This window comes from Opisthorchis viverrini (assembly GCF_000715545.1).
Source record: "Opisthorchis viverrini unplaced genomic scaffold opera_v5_544, whole genome shotgun sequence".
NCBI classification, from domain to species: domain Eukaryota; kingdom Metazoa; phylum Platyhelminthes; class Trematoda; order Opisthorchiida; family Opisthorchiidae; genus Opisthorchis; species Opisthorchis viverrini.
The window spans coordinates 71,317-87,427 of NW_008752202.1; the positions used below are offsets into that span (position 1 = coordinate 71,317).

General features: G+C 45.1%; 2 protein-coding genes across 2 annotated transcripts; one reads left to right on the forward strand and one right to left on the reverse strand.

Moving 5' to 3' along the window:
• Positions 1–1,743: 1,743 nt before the first annotated feature.
• T265_15488 (hypothetical protein) lies at positions 1,744–3,319 on the reverse strand (the record flags this gene model as incomplete). The annotated part of the gene is made up of 2 exons (XM_009178355.1): positions 1,744–1,767; positions 2,960–3,319. Coding segments are annotated over 2 exons (384 nt in total), but the record flags the coding sequence as incomplete, so codon positions are not given.
• Positions 2,069–12,634, forward strand: T265_11647 (hypothetical protein; the record flags this gene model as incomplete). The annotated part of the gene is made up of 3 exons (XM_009178356.1): positions 2,069–2,152; positions 2,542–2,742; positions 12,599–12,634. The coding sequence occupies 3 exons, from the start codon at positions 2,069–2,071 to the stop codon at positions 12,632–12,634; spliced, it is 321 nt and encodes a 106-aa protein (XP_009176620.1).
• Positions 12,635–16,111: the final 3,477 nt, after the last annotated feature.

Genomic DNA, 16,111 nt, shown 5'->3' on the forward strand with positions numbered 1-16,111 from the left:
AAGTATAGCTCAATGGATTATGTAAGTGGGCAAACCGTCACGCAACGGTAAGGTCGTCTCTTCATGCGCCAACTTGCGTCATTTGGGGCATCAGAACAGAATGTTGCTGATGCCATGTGTGCAAGGCAACCGCAGAAGCGGTCTTGCATTATGATTATGAGACTTAAGCTCTCTGATCCAAGGCCCCTAGGCGTCCAAACGCTTTTGATCGCCGGAGTCTCCTTAGCACAGCTGGTTACAACGGGTACGCAAAGTAAGTGATATCCACGTGATCCTGTTTGCAGGTGGTCGAAGAGCCTGCAGAACATCGTTCGAATCATTCAGTTGCAACACCCTTTAGTGCCTAGCTGCCATGGCACCCGAAGGAAGCACGAAGGCTGGGATACTGCCAGGTTTCCCAAGCTTACACAGGGGAAATCGAGAGGCGGAGGTCGGGTTCGAACCAGAGCCATTTCGCTCTGATGCCGGCAGGAAACATTTCCGATGGGTAGAACACTTTATCGAACAGTTCATCGAACGCACGTGTCAGCATGGGCATCCGCCCAGCATTGAGTTCCTCACTTCGTCGTGCGAGGTCAACTGTGGTCCTCCAACGGAAGATACAACCGAAATCACCGCTTGACTGAAAAAGACGAAAAACCCTGCTGAATGTGGTATGCCTGCAAGGATGCCTTACAACCACTTCAGTGAGTTACCCTGTTCAGTCTGGGTAATGTTTCTATCCAACTGCTTCATCTCTGTTCTACATTTGCACGAAAGAAGCGAAAAGCCTGTTTATAACAAGAATTTTAGGATAATCCTATCGAATGTAGTTTTGAAAATATTTGCCATCCGCCTTATAAATGTTCCCCTAGCGAAAGACACCAATTTCCGCTAAAAAAAGGCTGCACTGACAAGCCATTAAGTCCACATCGTGTTCCAAAAGCTAACTGCTACCTGCCTCATCGACTTCTGGACGGCGTTATCATCACCATGGTCAACAAACTACAACCAACATTGATGCTTTGCTGCAGTACAACCATATAATGGAAGCCTTATGGTGTCGAAAATAATAAGTGATTAGGAGAGAGACTTAGCGCCACGCGGTTACAATCATTCTGTGGTGTGTTCCTCCAAAGGCTCGTTCAGACGATCTTAATAGGAGCTGACAACCACAACAACCATCCCAGTGACATCAACTAGTAGTCGTATCTTCTAGCGTCTCTGAACACGCACATGTTGAGCATACAGACCTCATCCTATAAGGTGAGTCGCATCAACTGTATCTAGACTTTTCATAGCCACTTTCAGACCCTCAAGCAGGACGGGTGTTGGTCATTTTTCTACTTGCGTCACTCTGAACTGTACACGAAGAACAGAAAAATGATTTGACATGAGCAACACATGGCGGACCACCACAGTTCCGGTTGAAGCCTCTGCTGCACAACCAAACACTCGTTTTTTAATCGTCTCGTAGTGGGTTCGCCGGTACCAGTCTATACGAGTTATGGTTAAGAGACAACGGTCAACGAAGACCTGAGGATGTCTCAGTCCACACCCTGAAACATGACCTTGCACTCTGAAAATGTAAGACTCGTGTCGAAAGATGGGACGATACTGATACGCATATCCGACAGACCTTGTACTTCGCTTTCTTCTTCTGGGATGAGGGAGACCTCGGCACATTCCAGATCAGCAAGGTCTTCATCAGCAACAACTTGAACAACGGGATTCGAAAGATATTCCTCCATCATTATTTCATCAATGGTGAAGCTGGACACTACGAAGCTTTCACATCGGCCAAGCTAGCATGAGATTATACATCGGAGGCTTCCCGGACGATATTACCAACCAGAAGTGCCCTTGTATTAATCTGAGGTTCTTTCTATGGTAGGACATCGGGAATTGAAGGTTTTTTTTCGCATAACAGCACTAAGTTTGCGTCCAGCTATAATAGGCCCGCAGAAGTCACACGCACTCTGTACCCACAGCTAGTGGAAGGTGACGCGGCTTCCAGGACTCGTACACCAGCAAGTTCCCCCAACACAGCGCTGTTCGGAGATTTGATGAGTGCAAATCATTACATTTCATGAAGAACACCTCCATAAGTTTCCGAGTAGGCGAATATCCGACGAAAATTCAAACCGAACGCCGATCCGCTAGAGGCAAGCCAGTAAGTTAGTTTGCGGTCTTTAGTTTTCACGGAGATAAGTTGTCAGTTGCCAGAAGACTGTGGGTGACCTACTTTAATCACTAAGTGTGCCCGCAAAAACACTTTCAGATTGTTTCGAACTACCATTCAGTACTCGGGTTGTTTCCCAAGTGGCACCGTTTGTATGCCATCGTTACTGGCGTCTAGGAAATTGGATTACAGGTTCACTGTGGTTTATCTGAGCAAATTCGCTCTTAAATAAACTTCAGTGAAGCAAATTTCCAATTCGTTAAACGCAAGTGAGCGTGCCGCGGTAAGGACATCAACCATAAGTAAACCACTGATGGTTGAAACTAATGAAAAAATAACTGTTTTGGGGCATCAAATTATTTTCCGCGACTTTCATCCAGTTTCGAAGGTTTGCCCCTCTTACGTTTAATCCAGAGGATTATATGCACATCTCAGGTTACTACGGGACGACGGGAAGTGATGATTACGGCTGTCCCTGGTTGTACGCCAGTGAAGCATCAGTGGACCCAGTCTCCGATGGTCACTCTGCGACAGGCCAGAAGCGTGCACTCTTATGCGAATCTTTTGATCAGCCCCGAACGGTAAGCCTCAGAAGTTGTGCCTGCTTTGCCATACAGAACAAATGTTGCTCATGTATTTCCCACTGGGTGAAAATACTGATCGAAAACCGCAATGAACATTTTCATATAAAGCCAAACCCTGAGTCTTCCTGCATATTCGATAGACCATATTACATCCCACTGTTTTGATTCAGAATTGTCCAGTCATTTTTCTAAGCGGTTCAAGTAGAGGACTCACCTGAATCAATTCACGCAGCAAAGGGGGCGCTGTTCTGGCCCATAAAGATTCTGTATCCTTGTAGTATGTGATGGTGACCTCTTTCCCATACATCTCCTCAGTTGGTGTAAATGATACGGATACCTCATTCTGTGGTTTGTGTGTACAGGTGAAATACTTTTCAAATGGACCGGCGCATCTCGTTTTCTGAATGCGGTAAACTCCGGCTCCTTCAATCTCAAAACTAATCATAGAGTCAGTGTCGTATTCCGATCCCCCTTTAGGCGTGAACAGCCAAGTAACGCTCTCCCCAAGTTCGACAGGAAAGACAGACTTTGGCCAAATACCCACGGACGATATCACTTCCGCCCACAATACTTGAGCTACAGTAAAAATGTTTTCAAACTTGAAGGAGAATGCATACCGCATACAACAACTGTTATCCACAATTCCGAGAGCATTATGTTAGTAAACTCATCGGACCATCCTTGAACCAGATAGCCTGGAGCGAATTAGTGCTGCCAGCCACGGCTTCTCAAGGTCAGGTTCAGGCCTTCGCAAGTATCAAAGGTATCCAACCAAACAAAGTGATCTTTCACTATCAGCGTCCAATTTTCATGGATTTTTGTGGATCCGGTCGGGCTGCAGCTTTTATGTGATTCACATTCAGGATCCGGATGGGTTGTCAGCCTGCCTATTCATCCTGGAGATAGCTTGCGCTGGTCAGTGTGTCGGGTTTTTTAACAGATTGTTAGCACTGCGTCGAATCTGGAAGAATAGTTGGGTTCTAGCGCCCTCACCATCACTCCGTTGCTGTTTTTTGCCAACGTAAGTATGTGGGATTGTAGCATCTTGGTCTGTGATAGGAAGTTAGGGCTTTGCATTTTCTACATGTGATCATTATTAGCGCTGTGGAAAATTCCATAATGAGTGCATTATATGGACCGATCCGAGTGTTGGACGTGCTGCGTGGAACGAACCTTGGGGTGGAGCCTGGGTTGGACATGACCACCTTGACCCAAGCTATAAAGCCATTCTCAGTATATCAACTTTTGAAACACTTAGGCAGGATCATGCTGGTGCTCAGTCAAGAACAATTTATTTGGTATATGTCACGGATCTTCCTGAAGCGCACAGTTAACAGCCCATAGCTCTCTCTCCAGCCAATCTGCGAGAGCGTTCTCGGTCAAAGAGGATTGTCCGGTTTTGCCACGGTCAGTAGATTTCGAAAGAGGATTCTGTCAGGACTTCCGCGACTTTTATCGATATCTTAATTAGCACGCCGCTGGAAGCTTGATTTTTATCACGTGCGTGCATTTCTATATCGTTTCCACCATTTCCACCAGGCACTTCGATGTTTGTGTCAGGTTGCCAGATTATGAAGTGAATGTTTTCTGCCAAGATCCTTCAATTCCATTAGCATTTCATCATGCAGGAACCGGATAGATAGAAAGGTATCGGCGTTTCCGATCGAATGAATCAGTGGAAGCTTGGTTATATGTCACTTGAAGTAACTGAAATTATTTTGGCTTGGGTTGCTTATTTAGTCTATTATGGTTGTAGTGGTCAGATTTCTTAAGTTAGGAAGCACTCATTAGAACTGTGTAAAGCGCAACACATTCCCGCGAATTTTTAGTTTGACGTGATTTTCTCTCTGTGATATTAAGTTACCTTTCACCTCCTGCCTCATCTCAGGTGTCAACTTTGTCAATGTTGGCTCTAACGTGACCTCATGGTAATTCCCTTGTTCGCTTACTCCGCCTATATGCCGCACCACTAAGCCATCATTCGCTCGCTGTTGCTTGGAGTGCAGACGTTGACACTGCATTGTATCGGTTAGTGACAGACCTGTGCAGTTTTTGACGCCACGAAGTTGAACAGGTGAGGTTTGTTCTACGCATTTGCTTACCCTTGTGTAAATAGTACCGTAGAATTTCGACATTCAGGATTGTCGAAATTACGTGACACTCAATATTCCGTATCGGGAGCCTCAAGTCACCATCGGCTAGTTTGTTTTCAGGCTAAGCCCAACCATATTTACGTCCTTCAGGACCTCAATACCACTCGCGTTTTACCGTGAAGTGTGCTGCATCATCTATTGGTATCTAATCTTGAAATGCTTCGGAATAAATGACAATGTGCGCAAACACAACTGAGGACAAACGCAAATATAAGTCTCAAGACTGCATTTTCGCTCATCCTCAGTCGTGGGACAATTTGAGTGTTGCTCAAAGTCAATGGGTCCCCGGAAAGTGTCTAGTTCACCCATGGCGCCAGTACAATGGTATAGTCCCTGTTACTTGTAGGGCAATCTTGCTGTCCCGCAATGTTTTGCGAATCGAGAGAAAAGGCCTTTGTTAGGGCGTGATGCCTCTGACTGGCAGAGTTCAGCCGGACACTAATATTAAGCTAACACCGCCCGTGCCGAAGCCTTGTGTTGTTTCTAGCACGCTTATTTGTGTTCTGTGCATTGTTTGGAGGTCTGTATACGCAACTTACAAGCATTTTCTTATCCATTTTTTCGATAAATTCTCAATTTGGATGATATATGGTACGTAACTGTAAGCCTATGAAACAAAATCAATCTTGAATTTTATTGTTTGAACCTCAAATCACTTGCTTAGCATAAATGCATGGTGAAAACGCTCCCTGGTATTCTTAGAGCCAGCTAAACTGTGGTGACAAAATATGAGGACGGAATCTTCTGCAGATTGGGTGCAATTATGAGTTTTCTCGATCTCACCAGACTCACCAAAATTTAATGTCCTCAACAAGTGGTGGGTTGTTTTACATCTGTGATCTGCTGGTAGCTGAACGCTGTCAGTGATAGACAATGAAGTGGATGACTTTCGGCTTGCTGATAGTACAGATTTGCCAGCCCAGAGTGAATTGGATTAATCGCGCCTTCACGAAAATTGGGATCGGAATCTTTTACCTGAAATCATTCATCAGGTGCCACAATGTGACCGGGTTGCCTCCAGTGATTCTTCATCCACATCTGGCAACAGAGTCGAGATTCACCCCTCAGACATCCGCCGGCAGTCGCCAAACGCTCGTGCTGTCCGCTTCAGGTCTCCTCAGTTGTTCGCATTGATCCGCCTAGTGCAGGAGGTCACCTTGCTCCGATAATAATGGTCCGCAGTGAGGGCCCAGGTGGAATCTGGAGGTGTTGCGCTGCTATTTTTGTATCGGTGGGTACCACAATGTCTAGGTAGCCGCATTCATGCTGAGTTTTTGCATTGACCTAGCCAGAACGTGTGAATTGGTGTTGCGTGCTTACTTCTCAGCTGAGAAGAGCATCTCCCTCCTTCACCTAAGGAGATACGAGGTCGAGGCAGAATGTCATATTGGGTTGTAACCTGTTCCTGGTGTTAGCCTATCACACTTGGGGAAATTAGTGACTGTGCCACCGGCTCATAATTTCAATGAGAATCCGCCAGATCCCCGGAAGTTGAAAGACAACCTAGTCCTAACCTCGTGACACCCCTGGGAAACTTGACAAGCCCGATTAGCTCAGTAGTAGCCCGCCCCGATAACACGGACTCCCGTTCCTATTATCATTATAGATACCACTATTTGACTCGCTCTGATTCGATCAGGCACACAACGAGAGACAGAACCTTATGTTCCGCAAAGGCTGTTTTATTTTTCGTTCGACCATCTTGAAGCCAATTCACACAAAACAAAAGCCTCCCGGAAGTTACACTAGCCATGCAGAAAAACTGGCACCCACGCCCCACCGGGCCGGTAATTACTGACCAACCGCGATCCTGGACTGTAGACCTCTGCTCGCGTCCACAATCTCATCTGCTATCTTACTCGACAACTGCTCCCATTGACAGTGATCAGTGGATTCGGACGCAGTCCATCGGACTTGAACATCTCCGGGTAGGGTTCGGATGCATTAGCTGGAGAAATAAGCCTTAAATTATTTGTCAAGTGTGCCAAGCAAGACAAGTGTGACTTGGGTGGGTATTGTGAGGAGATTTGGGATATTTTGTGTGGGATTTCGTCCTGTATGTGAAGCCAATCTATGCTGAAAAGTCGAGAAGCACTGTACAGCTGTTTCATCCTTATTGGGAATGATCAGCAGTGCGCATCTCACGAAACTCCGAAGAGTCTGGAACCCGCGACCTCCCGGCTAGTAGTGTGAACACGACCGTTCGGCCACGAGTGGCTGATCAGCAGTGTGATTAACTCGCACTTAGACAGGATATAGCGCCGCTCATCCTTCAATCACGGGATCCACATCACGCGGTCACACGTGTTGACTGGCTCCTCGAGCAACGACTTCTCAGATAGAAGTTTCACTCATCGGGTAAAGTTTATTCTTCCACTGAGCTACTTATATCTTGTTGGTAGTGAGGAGATTTGGGATTTTTGTGGTGATTTGTATCTGATTTCTATCTGAGAAGTCGTTGCTCGAGGAACCAGTCAACATGTGTGACCACATGATGTGGATCCCGTTATTGAAGGATGAGCGGCGCTATATCCTGTCTAAGTGCGAGGTAATCACACTGCTGATCAGTCACTCGTGGCCGAACGGTTAAGTGTTCAAACTACTAGCCGGGAGGTCGCGGGTTCGAGACTCTTCGGAGTTTCGTGAGATGCGCCCTGCTGATGATTCCCAATAAGGATGAAACAGCTGTACAGTGCTTCTCGGCTTTTCAGCATAGATTGCCTTCACTGACAGGATGAACTCACCACAAGTGTGACTTCCTATGCGCAGCTTTATTTTGTGCATCCTTTCATATTACGGTACATCTTCCAGGCCAATGACCTGATTAGTTCCAATGATTTTACAGCAGTAGGAAAATCCTAGATTTCTGAGAAGGAAAGTACAGGCTCTATCCGAAAATTGGTCCAGCTTAATCAACAGCTATTTTTGTGTCACCCTCGTCATTGTTTTAATTCAGTAATCAACGTGTGCTAATGCTAACGCCACTAAAACCTCCGAGGAACGTATCCCTTGAGAACAAAAGCTTCCGCTTACTGGGGTGACGGGCTGCGAGGCGCCGCACGTCTCACGAGTGATAGTAAACATCAAGCGGGGGACCGCTCCAGGCGTTTATTGAACTTATTTTTATCCTTTGTTCCCAAACTTTTAAATCACAGGCATGCAAAAGACATCAAAATTAAGGATATTTTTGTGACTCGGGACCTATACATGAGTATTCTCACTGATAGTGTGCATTCCATTGGAGTGCTCAATGTTGGCATTGACTTGTTCTTTCCACAGAATTTTCGTGCTAGGAATTTGACAAAGAAGACGAAATTCACACCCTTCATTGCATTTACTGGCTGTGTTTAGTTTTGCTTGACACTGTCGCTCAGACACCTACGCCTAACTCTGCTTTGTGTTGTTTGATAGCATGTTTTGAGACCACCTCTCATTCCTCCAAACTCGCGTACTGAAGAAGCTAACTTGCGACTCCCTGGATTGTGTTTACCTCTTGATCCATAAATTAGTTTCATAGGTACCACTATAAATGCTGCTAATTATCCAAAAGCTCTATTCAACCTATAGACAGAGTTGGCTTTCCTTGTACCTGAAGAGGAGTATCCTGGATCCTATCTGGACATATGTGGCGGTGAAGTATGCGATAATATCTTATGTCAGTTTCAAGTGATTCTTCAGTTTTTCGTACATGTCCCAGGACATTCGAGCAGGGTTCGTCTAGTTTCACGATCTTATAATTCATTCTCGAAGCTTTGACCACCCAAAGAAGGCTACGCACAAAGTGTCCTGCTTTCTTGGGGTCAATGAAAAGCAAGTATTTTAGAAGTCGTTCGAGAAGCATGCGGGTGTTTGATCGCGGGTTTGAGATGTTGTGGCTCCTCTTCTCTCAGTCGGTTCTCTGGAATGCTGGTGGATGGCTCGAATCATGCAAGTGAGCAATTCCGGAAGAACACTCTTTTTGCCGTGATAGGCATACAGAAGTTTGGTCTGATGCAACATGCACCCTGTTCAATGTACTGCAACTGTAACCAAGATGAATGGAGGTTTTGCGTTCCTCATTAACTACGGTAAGGGTTTTTCAGTAATTCCCATTAATTAATCATGTGGGATACACATGGAAGCTGCAGGCATGCAAGGCACGGAATTATGGCTGCAAGTCGTTTAGATCATCAACTTATATCTTAGAATGCCATTCAGAGACCACGATGGACTACCGGACCATCGAATGAATGAAAATTGCTGATTAATTTGTTCTCAGAACATTGCACTTTACGTCACTTCACTTTCGGTAAAGCATGCTAAGATTTGAGAAACAAAGTAAAGTGGTGATAAGGGTCACGGGGTGTAATTTATAACTAACAGTAATCACCAGTGAAGCAGTGCAAGACCGTGTAATTAGTCCACGCTCTACTAGTGCACGTGAACACTCCCACAAGGGAACAGATAAATCCTCTAATCTTTTCAAGGGGTTTTAGTTTAATAAGACTGTTTTTTTCGATTACCCAACTTTTAAAGAAGATCTGCTAACCACAAGAGAGTATTTGAGGACGTAATATCTTCCACTAAACGCATCGGGCGTATATATCTCCTTGTGTGCATGAAGGAAATAAACCAGGGATAGCGACACTTGAAGAGGAGCTTTTAGCTATCAACTAGCAATCACCGGTTTGCAACCTAACGTGCGGATACATTCATGCTGCGCCTTCATTTGCATCCACTTAGGGTTGACCCAAAAAGGCACACTAACCGTCCTTGGCCCTACAGCTCTGATGCACACAGAGCACGAGAAGATTAAACTGAAATTCATAAGATGATCAGTTTTTTGGTCTTGAGTAAATATGGTGTAGCTAATACACTGGAGTAATGTGATGAAGTTCAGGAGAAATTCCATGTAATCATAAGCGTTTGAATGCAGAATGGAACTTGAGAGGAATTTCTTTTTTGCTGACTGGAAAACTTGTGACAGTAACTCAGAAGAAGGCACGAATATTATCATTTGCTTTCTTTAAAAAAATACCCGTTTACAAACTTGATTTCTTCACTTGCCGGAAGATCTAGGAAAAGGCAGGAGCCATTCGGCTGCGGGTGAACTTGTGACACTTTCCATCAAATTTGTTTTATCCCAAATAGGCTAACCCAGTAATTGCTCAAATGTTGTTGGACTAAAAGTTCCCTTCCGACAGTGTTGCTTCATTACTCCTTTTTACCGCAGTAATGCATCACCATTTATGTGCCAATACTGGCTTACCGAAAAAAGATTTGTTCGCTTTGTTTGCGCATTTTTGAAAATCAATTATTCTGTTCTTTTCCAGCTAGCACGTTGCTTACATCATTTTTTCACGGTAACGTTGCATTTCAAATTTCGACATGGTAGGCGAAAGCTTGTCAAACGGAAAGGATGAAAAGGGGTAAGTACCACGCTTGAGACCCAGTGACCCAAAAGCACGGGATATCTACAGAAAGCGCAGCAGGAAAGGTACAGGTCGGAAGGTTCTGCAATATTGGAAAAGCTTGGTTGCCTTCTGCAGATATCTGAACGTCAGTGCTGTGGTTGTCCTGACAGATCACACAGCGCATCAAACGACCACAATTTCTGGTGTGATTGTACAAGCTACCAGAACCCCGGGCATGAGTTGAAAAATCTGGGCTTGGACTACTGGTAAAGATGGTTTTGATTGCACAGTTTTTGTGGCGCTCAGAAGCCTGCACAAGCAAAGATCACGTTTCTTCCGCCGGTCAGCATTGTATAGACAGGCGTATAAGGTTTGTAATAAAAACACTTAATCCTTCGGCCAGGTGGCTAGATAACCTTCCAAATCGCCTAACGGACTTTATCGAGGTGAGGTTTGTAAAATATATACACTTTGGTAGAATCACAGCATGCGGCACAAGACCATTTTTAGTCGTATCTGGCTGGTCGGATCTGTATATCCGCACTACATGAGTGGACATTTTGTTCCCTAACTTTTGTCAGTAGGCCCCTATGGGATCGTGAGCTATGTGGTTTCAGGCGCTTGATAGTTCTGGAAATTTAATTCATTACACCTGCCAAATGCCAATGTGTACAGGAATGCTAGATATGCCAGTGCCACATCAGTGCAGCCAGTGTTTCGGAAAGTTTCTCTGTTGAAAGCCTGAAGAGGTACAACAATCTGTTTATACCCACCCACTCAAGGGCACTGCAAGCAACGTGTAAGAAAATGAGAATCAACTAATGCAGATATCCTTTATAAGGCGTTATAAGCTCTGATGTTTCATCGTCTGCTTTCCTAAATACGGATGACTACAGGTAGCCGCTCTTTTTCTCCTTGCTGGGTATTTTAAATATCGCAAACTATAGGAGGAATGATTAGCGTTTTTTCGACCAGCTGTAGTTCCCGTTATCAACTGAGTGGCCCGCTAGTGACAGGCCGGGAATTTCGATGGAACGTCCCTGTGATTTCATGCGAATTAAGAAATATAGTGCCTGAATGCGGCATCATCACTTACTAACAATAACGTCACCCTTCTCACTTATGAGGCTCAAGAAGATCACACCCAGCGGTGCAGAACGACCATTGCGAAACTTGTCCCGTTTCACAAGTTACTTTCGGCAGGATATGCGTCACAGTTTCCCGTATTATCAATGATGTTTCCACTGGTTACGATTGTCTGTCCTTCTAGCCCGCAAAGGTTTCCCAGATTTTGAAACCTGAGCAAATAAGTTTTTTCGGGCGGATTTTCCAGCTGAGGCTCTCGTTTTCAAGACGTGCTTTAGCTGAGATTCTGAGGAGATTGTATTGGGCCTTTGGTTTAAGAATGTGTAAATTCGGAATTCGGTTCTTTTTTGAAGTTTGTCAACCAGGCGGTGGTTAGGCAATACAGCTATTTGACGAATAACGTGAACAAGGAGTAAAACCAGAGATAAGTCAAATATTCCATGATAAAGCGATTCATTTCTCAAGTCTCTCCACAGCGAAACATGACTTGTGGTCTCCAAATTCGTAACGGTCTCCTGGCTTGCGAAACATCCTGTTTTGAGGAAAGTAGTGTTACTCAGATTTTCCAGAAGTATCTAGAAAATAGCGTAATTTGTGCTTGCACTTTGTTAAACCCCAAAAAGATGTTGGTCGCAGTTTGGCGAAGGCGGTGTAAAAAAGCAAACCACAGATCACCTTTTCCGAAGGAAAGCCTAGCCAAATGCGACAGCGTCTAGGGGCACTTTAAAATTCTTTTACCTAGGTGGACGCAGGAATGACCCGACCCTCATGTTTTCTCAAAGCAGAAGAAAACACGTGAAATAACAATCTTTTCCACAAACTTCTTCACTGTTTTCACGTGGATGTCATACAAAACCGTTCACAGACATTTAACTAGGAAATAAGCGCCTGTTGTGCACCCCGAGTACGTTCAAACAACTCCCAGGAATTTCGGCGCTTCTATCAAAGCGGTCAACATTGACATGCGTGAACGTATCCTTCATGTCTGCTACCCTAAGCGAAAGCCGAGCATAATGCTCACACATTTTGCTGTTAAATGGGGACCATGACACAGGAGACCAATCAGAGACACATCATGACATTTGGCAGCACCATCCAAAACGGCTCAAATCTTTGCTGGTTATTTTAGGTTAATAACCGGGTGGTGTAGGCAATACCATTGCTTCTTATTTATTGACAATCTAGCAGCATTTGTCATTCGTCCAGTATACCTTTTTTTAGGTATGCGAGGTGCACCTGATCAGACTGCCCGTGTAAAACCACATCCTTGCTCAGTCTCCTTTCAAGATCATATAGGTGTTTTCTTGCTTTATGACAGCTATTAAGTGCATATATTTTCACGAGGACGGTGGTCTGTTTTGTTGACTTACCCGAAACACACAAGTCTCTGTGAAGAGCGCAAATGGTATCCTCTAGAGATGTGTAATGCCAATACCCCCGGGAAGACACAGCGAAGTCGGATCCGGGTTTCTATTGTAGTGGTCTGGCTACCCAATAAGTCAGTTTACCAGGAGTGTGTGGCAAAGTAATAAAAATAATTACGCTAAGTTGGGTATACAAAAATAAATAGGTCAGATGGAACAGACTCACTAACAATTGTTCTCTTTAAAATAGTTCGTCGTTGGCCCAGGTCAGCGAATAAACAATAATCCAATAGTGTTGGTCCAGAGGTCTTCTTCTGAACAGTTTCCACATATAATAGATTCCGAAGATAGTCTGAAATGTTTTGGGTACCAGAGTTAGTATATGAGACTCGCGAATGACCGCTGCAAGCGCGAGCGAAATCAGAAGAGAGAGTCGAAGCACGTGACCACGCTTGTATTATGTGAAATTGTACAAGGGCGCGTTTTTTGTAGTTTCTCGTATTCAAACAAAAAACGATTATGCAATTGATGAAATACCTAGTGTTATTATGGAAGTAAAATAAAGGTACAAAAACGCCACACTACTCCCCCACTAGAGCGTTGACCATGAAATGGGAAAACGCTCGAATAACTAAAGTAACGAATCAAAAGTTGCTAACTTAAGTTTCGTAATCAGCTAAGTGCTGAGGGAAACGGACGCGTCGTCCTGAACGACTAGTGGAAGGAGTGAGGTTGGCGGGAGGGATATCTTGGGTAGGTGTGGGTGTTGTTGGAATAACAGGATTGCTGGATGTGGTCGTAGGTGCTTCAATGTAGGCAGGTTTCAGACGATCAATGGAGACGGTGTCGTGCTTTCCACTTCTCTCTAAAACAAAATATTTGGAGTGACGTTCGATAACTTTGAAGGGGCCATCGTAACAAGGTTGGAGGGGTTTCCTCGTTGCGTCATGTCGGACAAATACAAATGGTGTAGAAGAGAGTTCGGTTGAGATGTGCTCCGTTCGCGTTGATCGTCTGGTAGGTGTCGCACGAAGTTCGGCCATATGTTGTTTCAGAAGGCTGACGAATGTGACGGGTGATTCGGGCTGTGCGCCAGAAGGGGAAACTAGTTCACCGGGTAGACGTAGAGTTGTACCGTATACTAGTTCGGCTGGGGAACAGTGAAGATCCTCCTTAATAGTGGAGCGAATAGCAAGCAAAATGAGGGGTAAAGAAGAGGACCATGAAGATGGGTTCATTTGGGCAGTCAATGCAGCTTTGAGGTAGCGATGGAAACGCTCAACCAGACCGTTGGAACAGGGATGATACGCGGTAGTCGATATGTGATGGAAACCGAATAGTGTAGAAAACTCACGGAAGAGATTACACTGAAATTGTGAGCCGCGATCCGTAGTAACGGTGGAAGGTATACCAAAATTACTAACCCAGTGTTGCAAAAATGAAAAAGCAACTGTTTCAGCTGAAGTATCCGAAATGGGTACAGCTACTGGCCAACGGGTAAAACGATCAATCATGGTAAGGATATGAGTGAAACCGCTTGATGGGGAAAGAGGACCAACAATATCGAGATGGACGTGTGTGAACCGAGCATCAGGAACGGCAAATGAACCAATAGGTGAGTTCGTATGCCGAGTTACTTTAGTGCGTTGACAGGCGATGCACTGTTTGGCCCAGGATGTCAGGTCCTTATTCATGAAGGGCCATACAAAACGTGCACTAATCAACTTCCTGGTTGCTCGGATTCCTGGATGAGAAAATCCATGGAAGTGGTCGAAAACAACGCGTCGGAAAGCTTCGGGTACGATTGGGCGAGCTGATCCGGTAGACATATCACAAAAAATGGCTCCGGATTGGAGGGGTAACGGAGTTGAAGAGACTTGAAATGAAGGGAACGATAGAATAGGCAAAAAATTAGGATCAGTGTTTTGAAGGTTCGCCAGCTTGGCTAGGTCCAACTGCGTGGAAGGGTGAAGAGCGTTTATGTCAGGACGGGATAAGGCGTCTGCGACGACATTGTCCGAACCTGGAGTGTACCGAATGTCGGTAGTGAACTGTGAAATATAATCCAGATGGCGTATCTCGCGTGGTGAATATCGATCAGGCTTGGCGTTGAAGGCGTATGTGAGTGGCTTATGGTCGGTTTGAATGGTAAACGATCTACCCTCTAACAAGTGCCGGAAATGGCGAATAGCAAGGTAAATTGCGAGTAATTCACGACCAAAAGTACTGTAACGCGTTTGGGCAGCCTGCATCTTCTGCGAGAAAAACGCTAGTGGTTGAGGTGTGTTGTTAACAACTTGATGAAGCACTGCACCGACGGCAGCATTCGAAGCATCAGTTGTCAAAATCAGCTTTGTGCTCTCGTGAGTATCGAGGAAAGATAACTTTGTGGCCTGAGCAATGGCGTGCTTGGCTCTTTCGAAAGCAGCAGTGGCGGCGGGGTGCAAAGTAACAGATTTCTCTTTGGAGCCAAGTAAATCGGTCAGTGGCTTCAAAATATCTGCACAGTGAGGGATGAATCGCCGGTAGTAGTTGATGATACCAATGAAACGACGAAGTTGAGTGATAGTTGTGGGCATGGGAAATGACTCTAAGGCCAAAATGCGATCGGGTAATGGTGAAATACCTGTGGCGTCAATGTGGTGGCCAAGAAAATCCAGGCTAGTAACACCGAATAAGCATTTGTCAATGTTCAAACGTATGTTGTAAGTGGAAAAACGTTCAAACACTGCTCTGAGATGAGCTGTATGTTCAGCTGGGGAGGTGCTAGCGACTAAAACATCGTCAAGGTAGGCGTACACAAACGGTAAGCCACGTAAAACCTCGTCCATGAAACGTTGAAACGTTTGGGCTGCATTTCGAAGACCAAAGGGCATACGCGTGAATTCGAAAAGGCCAAACGGTGTTGTGATGGCTGTTTTGGGAATGTCATCCGGAGCTACGGGTATGTGGTAGTATGCTCTTATGAGATCGAGTTTGGAGAAAATGTTTGTATGGCATAGGGTACTTGCAAAATCGTGGATATGTGGGATGGGATACCTGTCTGGGATAGTAGCGTTGTTGAGAGAACGGTAATCTCCACAGGGTCTCCAATCACCTTTAGATTTCTTAGGTACCATATGTAGGGGTGATGACCAATGACTCGATGAAGGGCGGATGATGCCGAGTTCGAGCATGTGTTCGAACTCGTGTTTTGCGATTTGTAGCTTATCCGGATGGAGTCGGCGGGGGTTGACATGGACAGGTGGACCTCTCGTCTGAATGTGGTGAACGACGGAATGAGTGACCGGTTGGGTGTACTGACATGGGTGAGTAAGGGTTGGAAAATCCCTAAGTATGTCAGCAAAATGTGAATCCGGTAAGATAACGC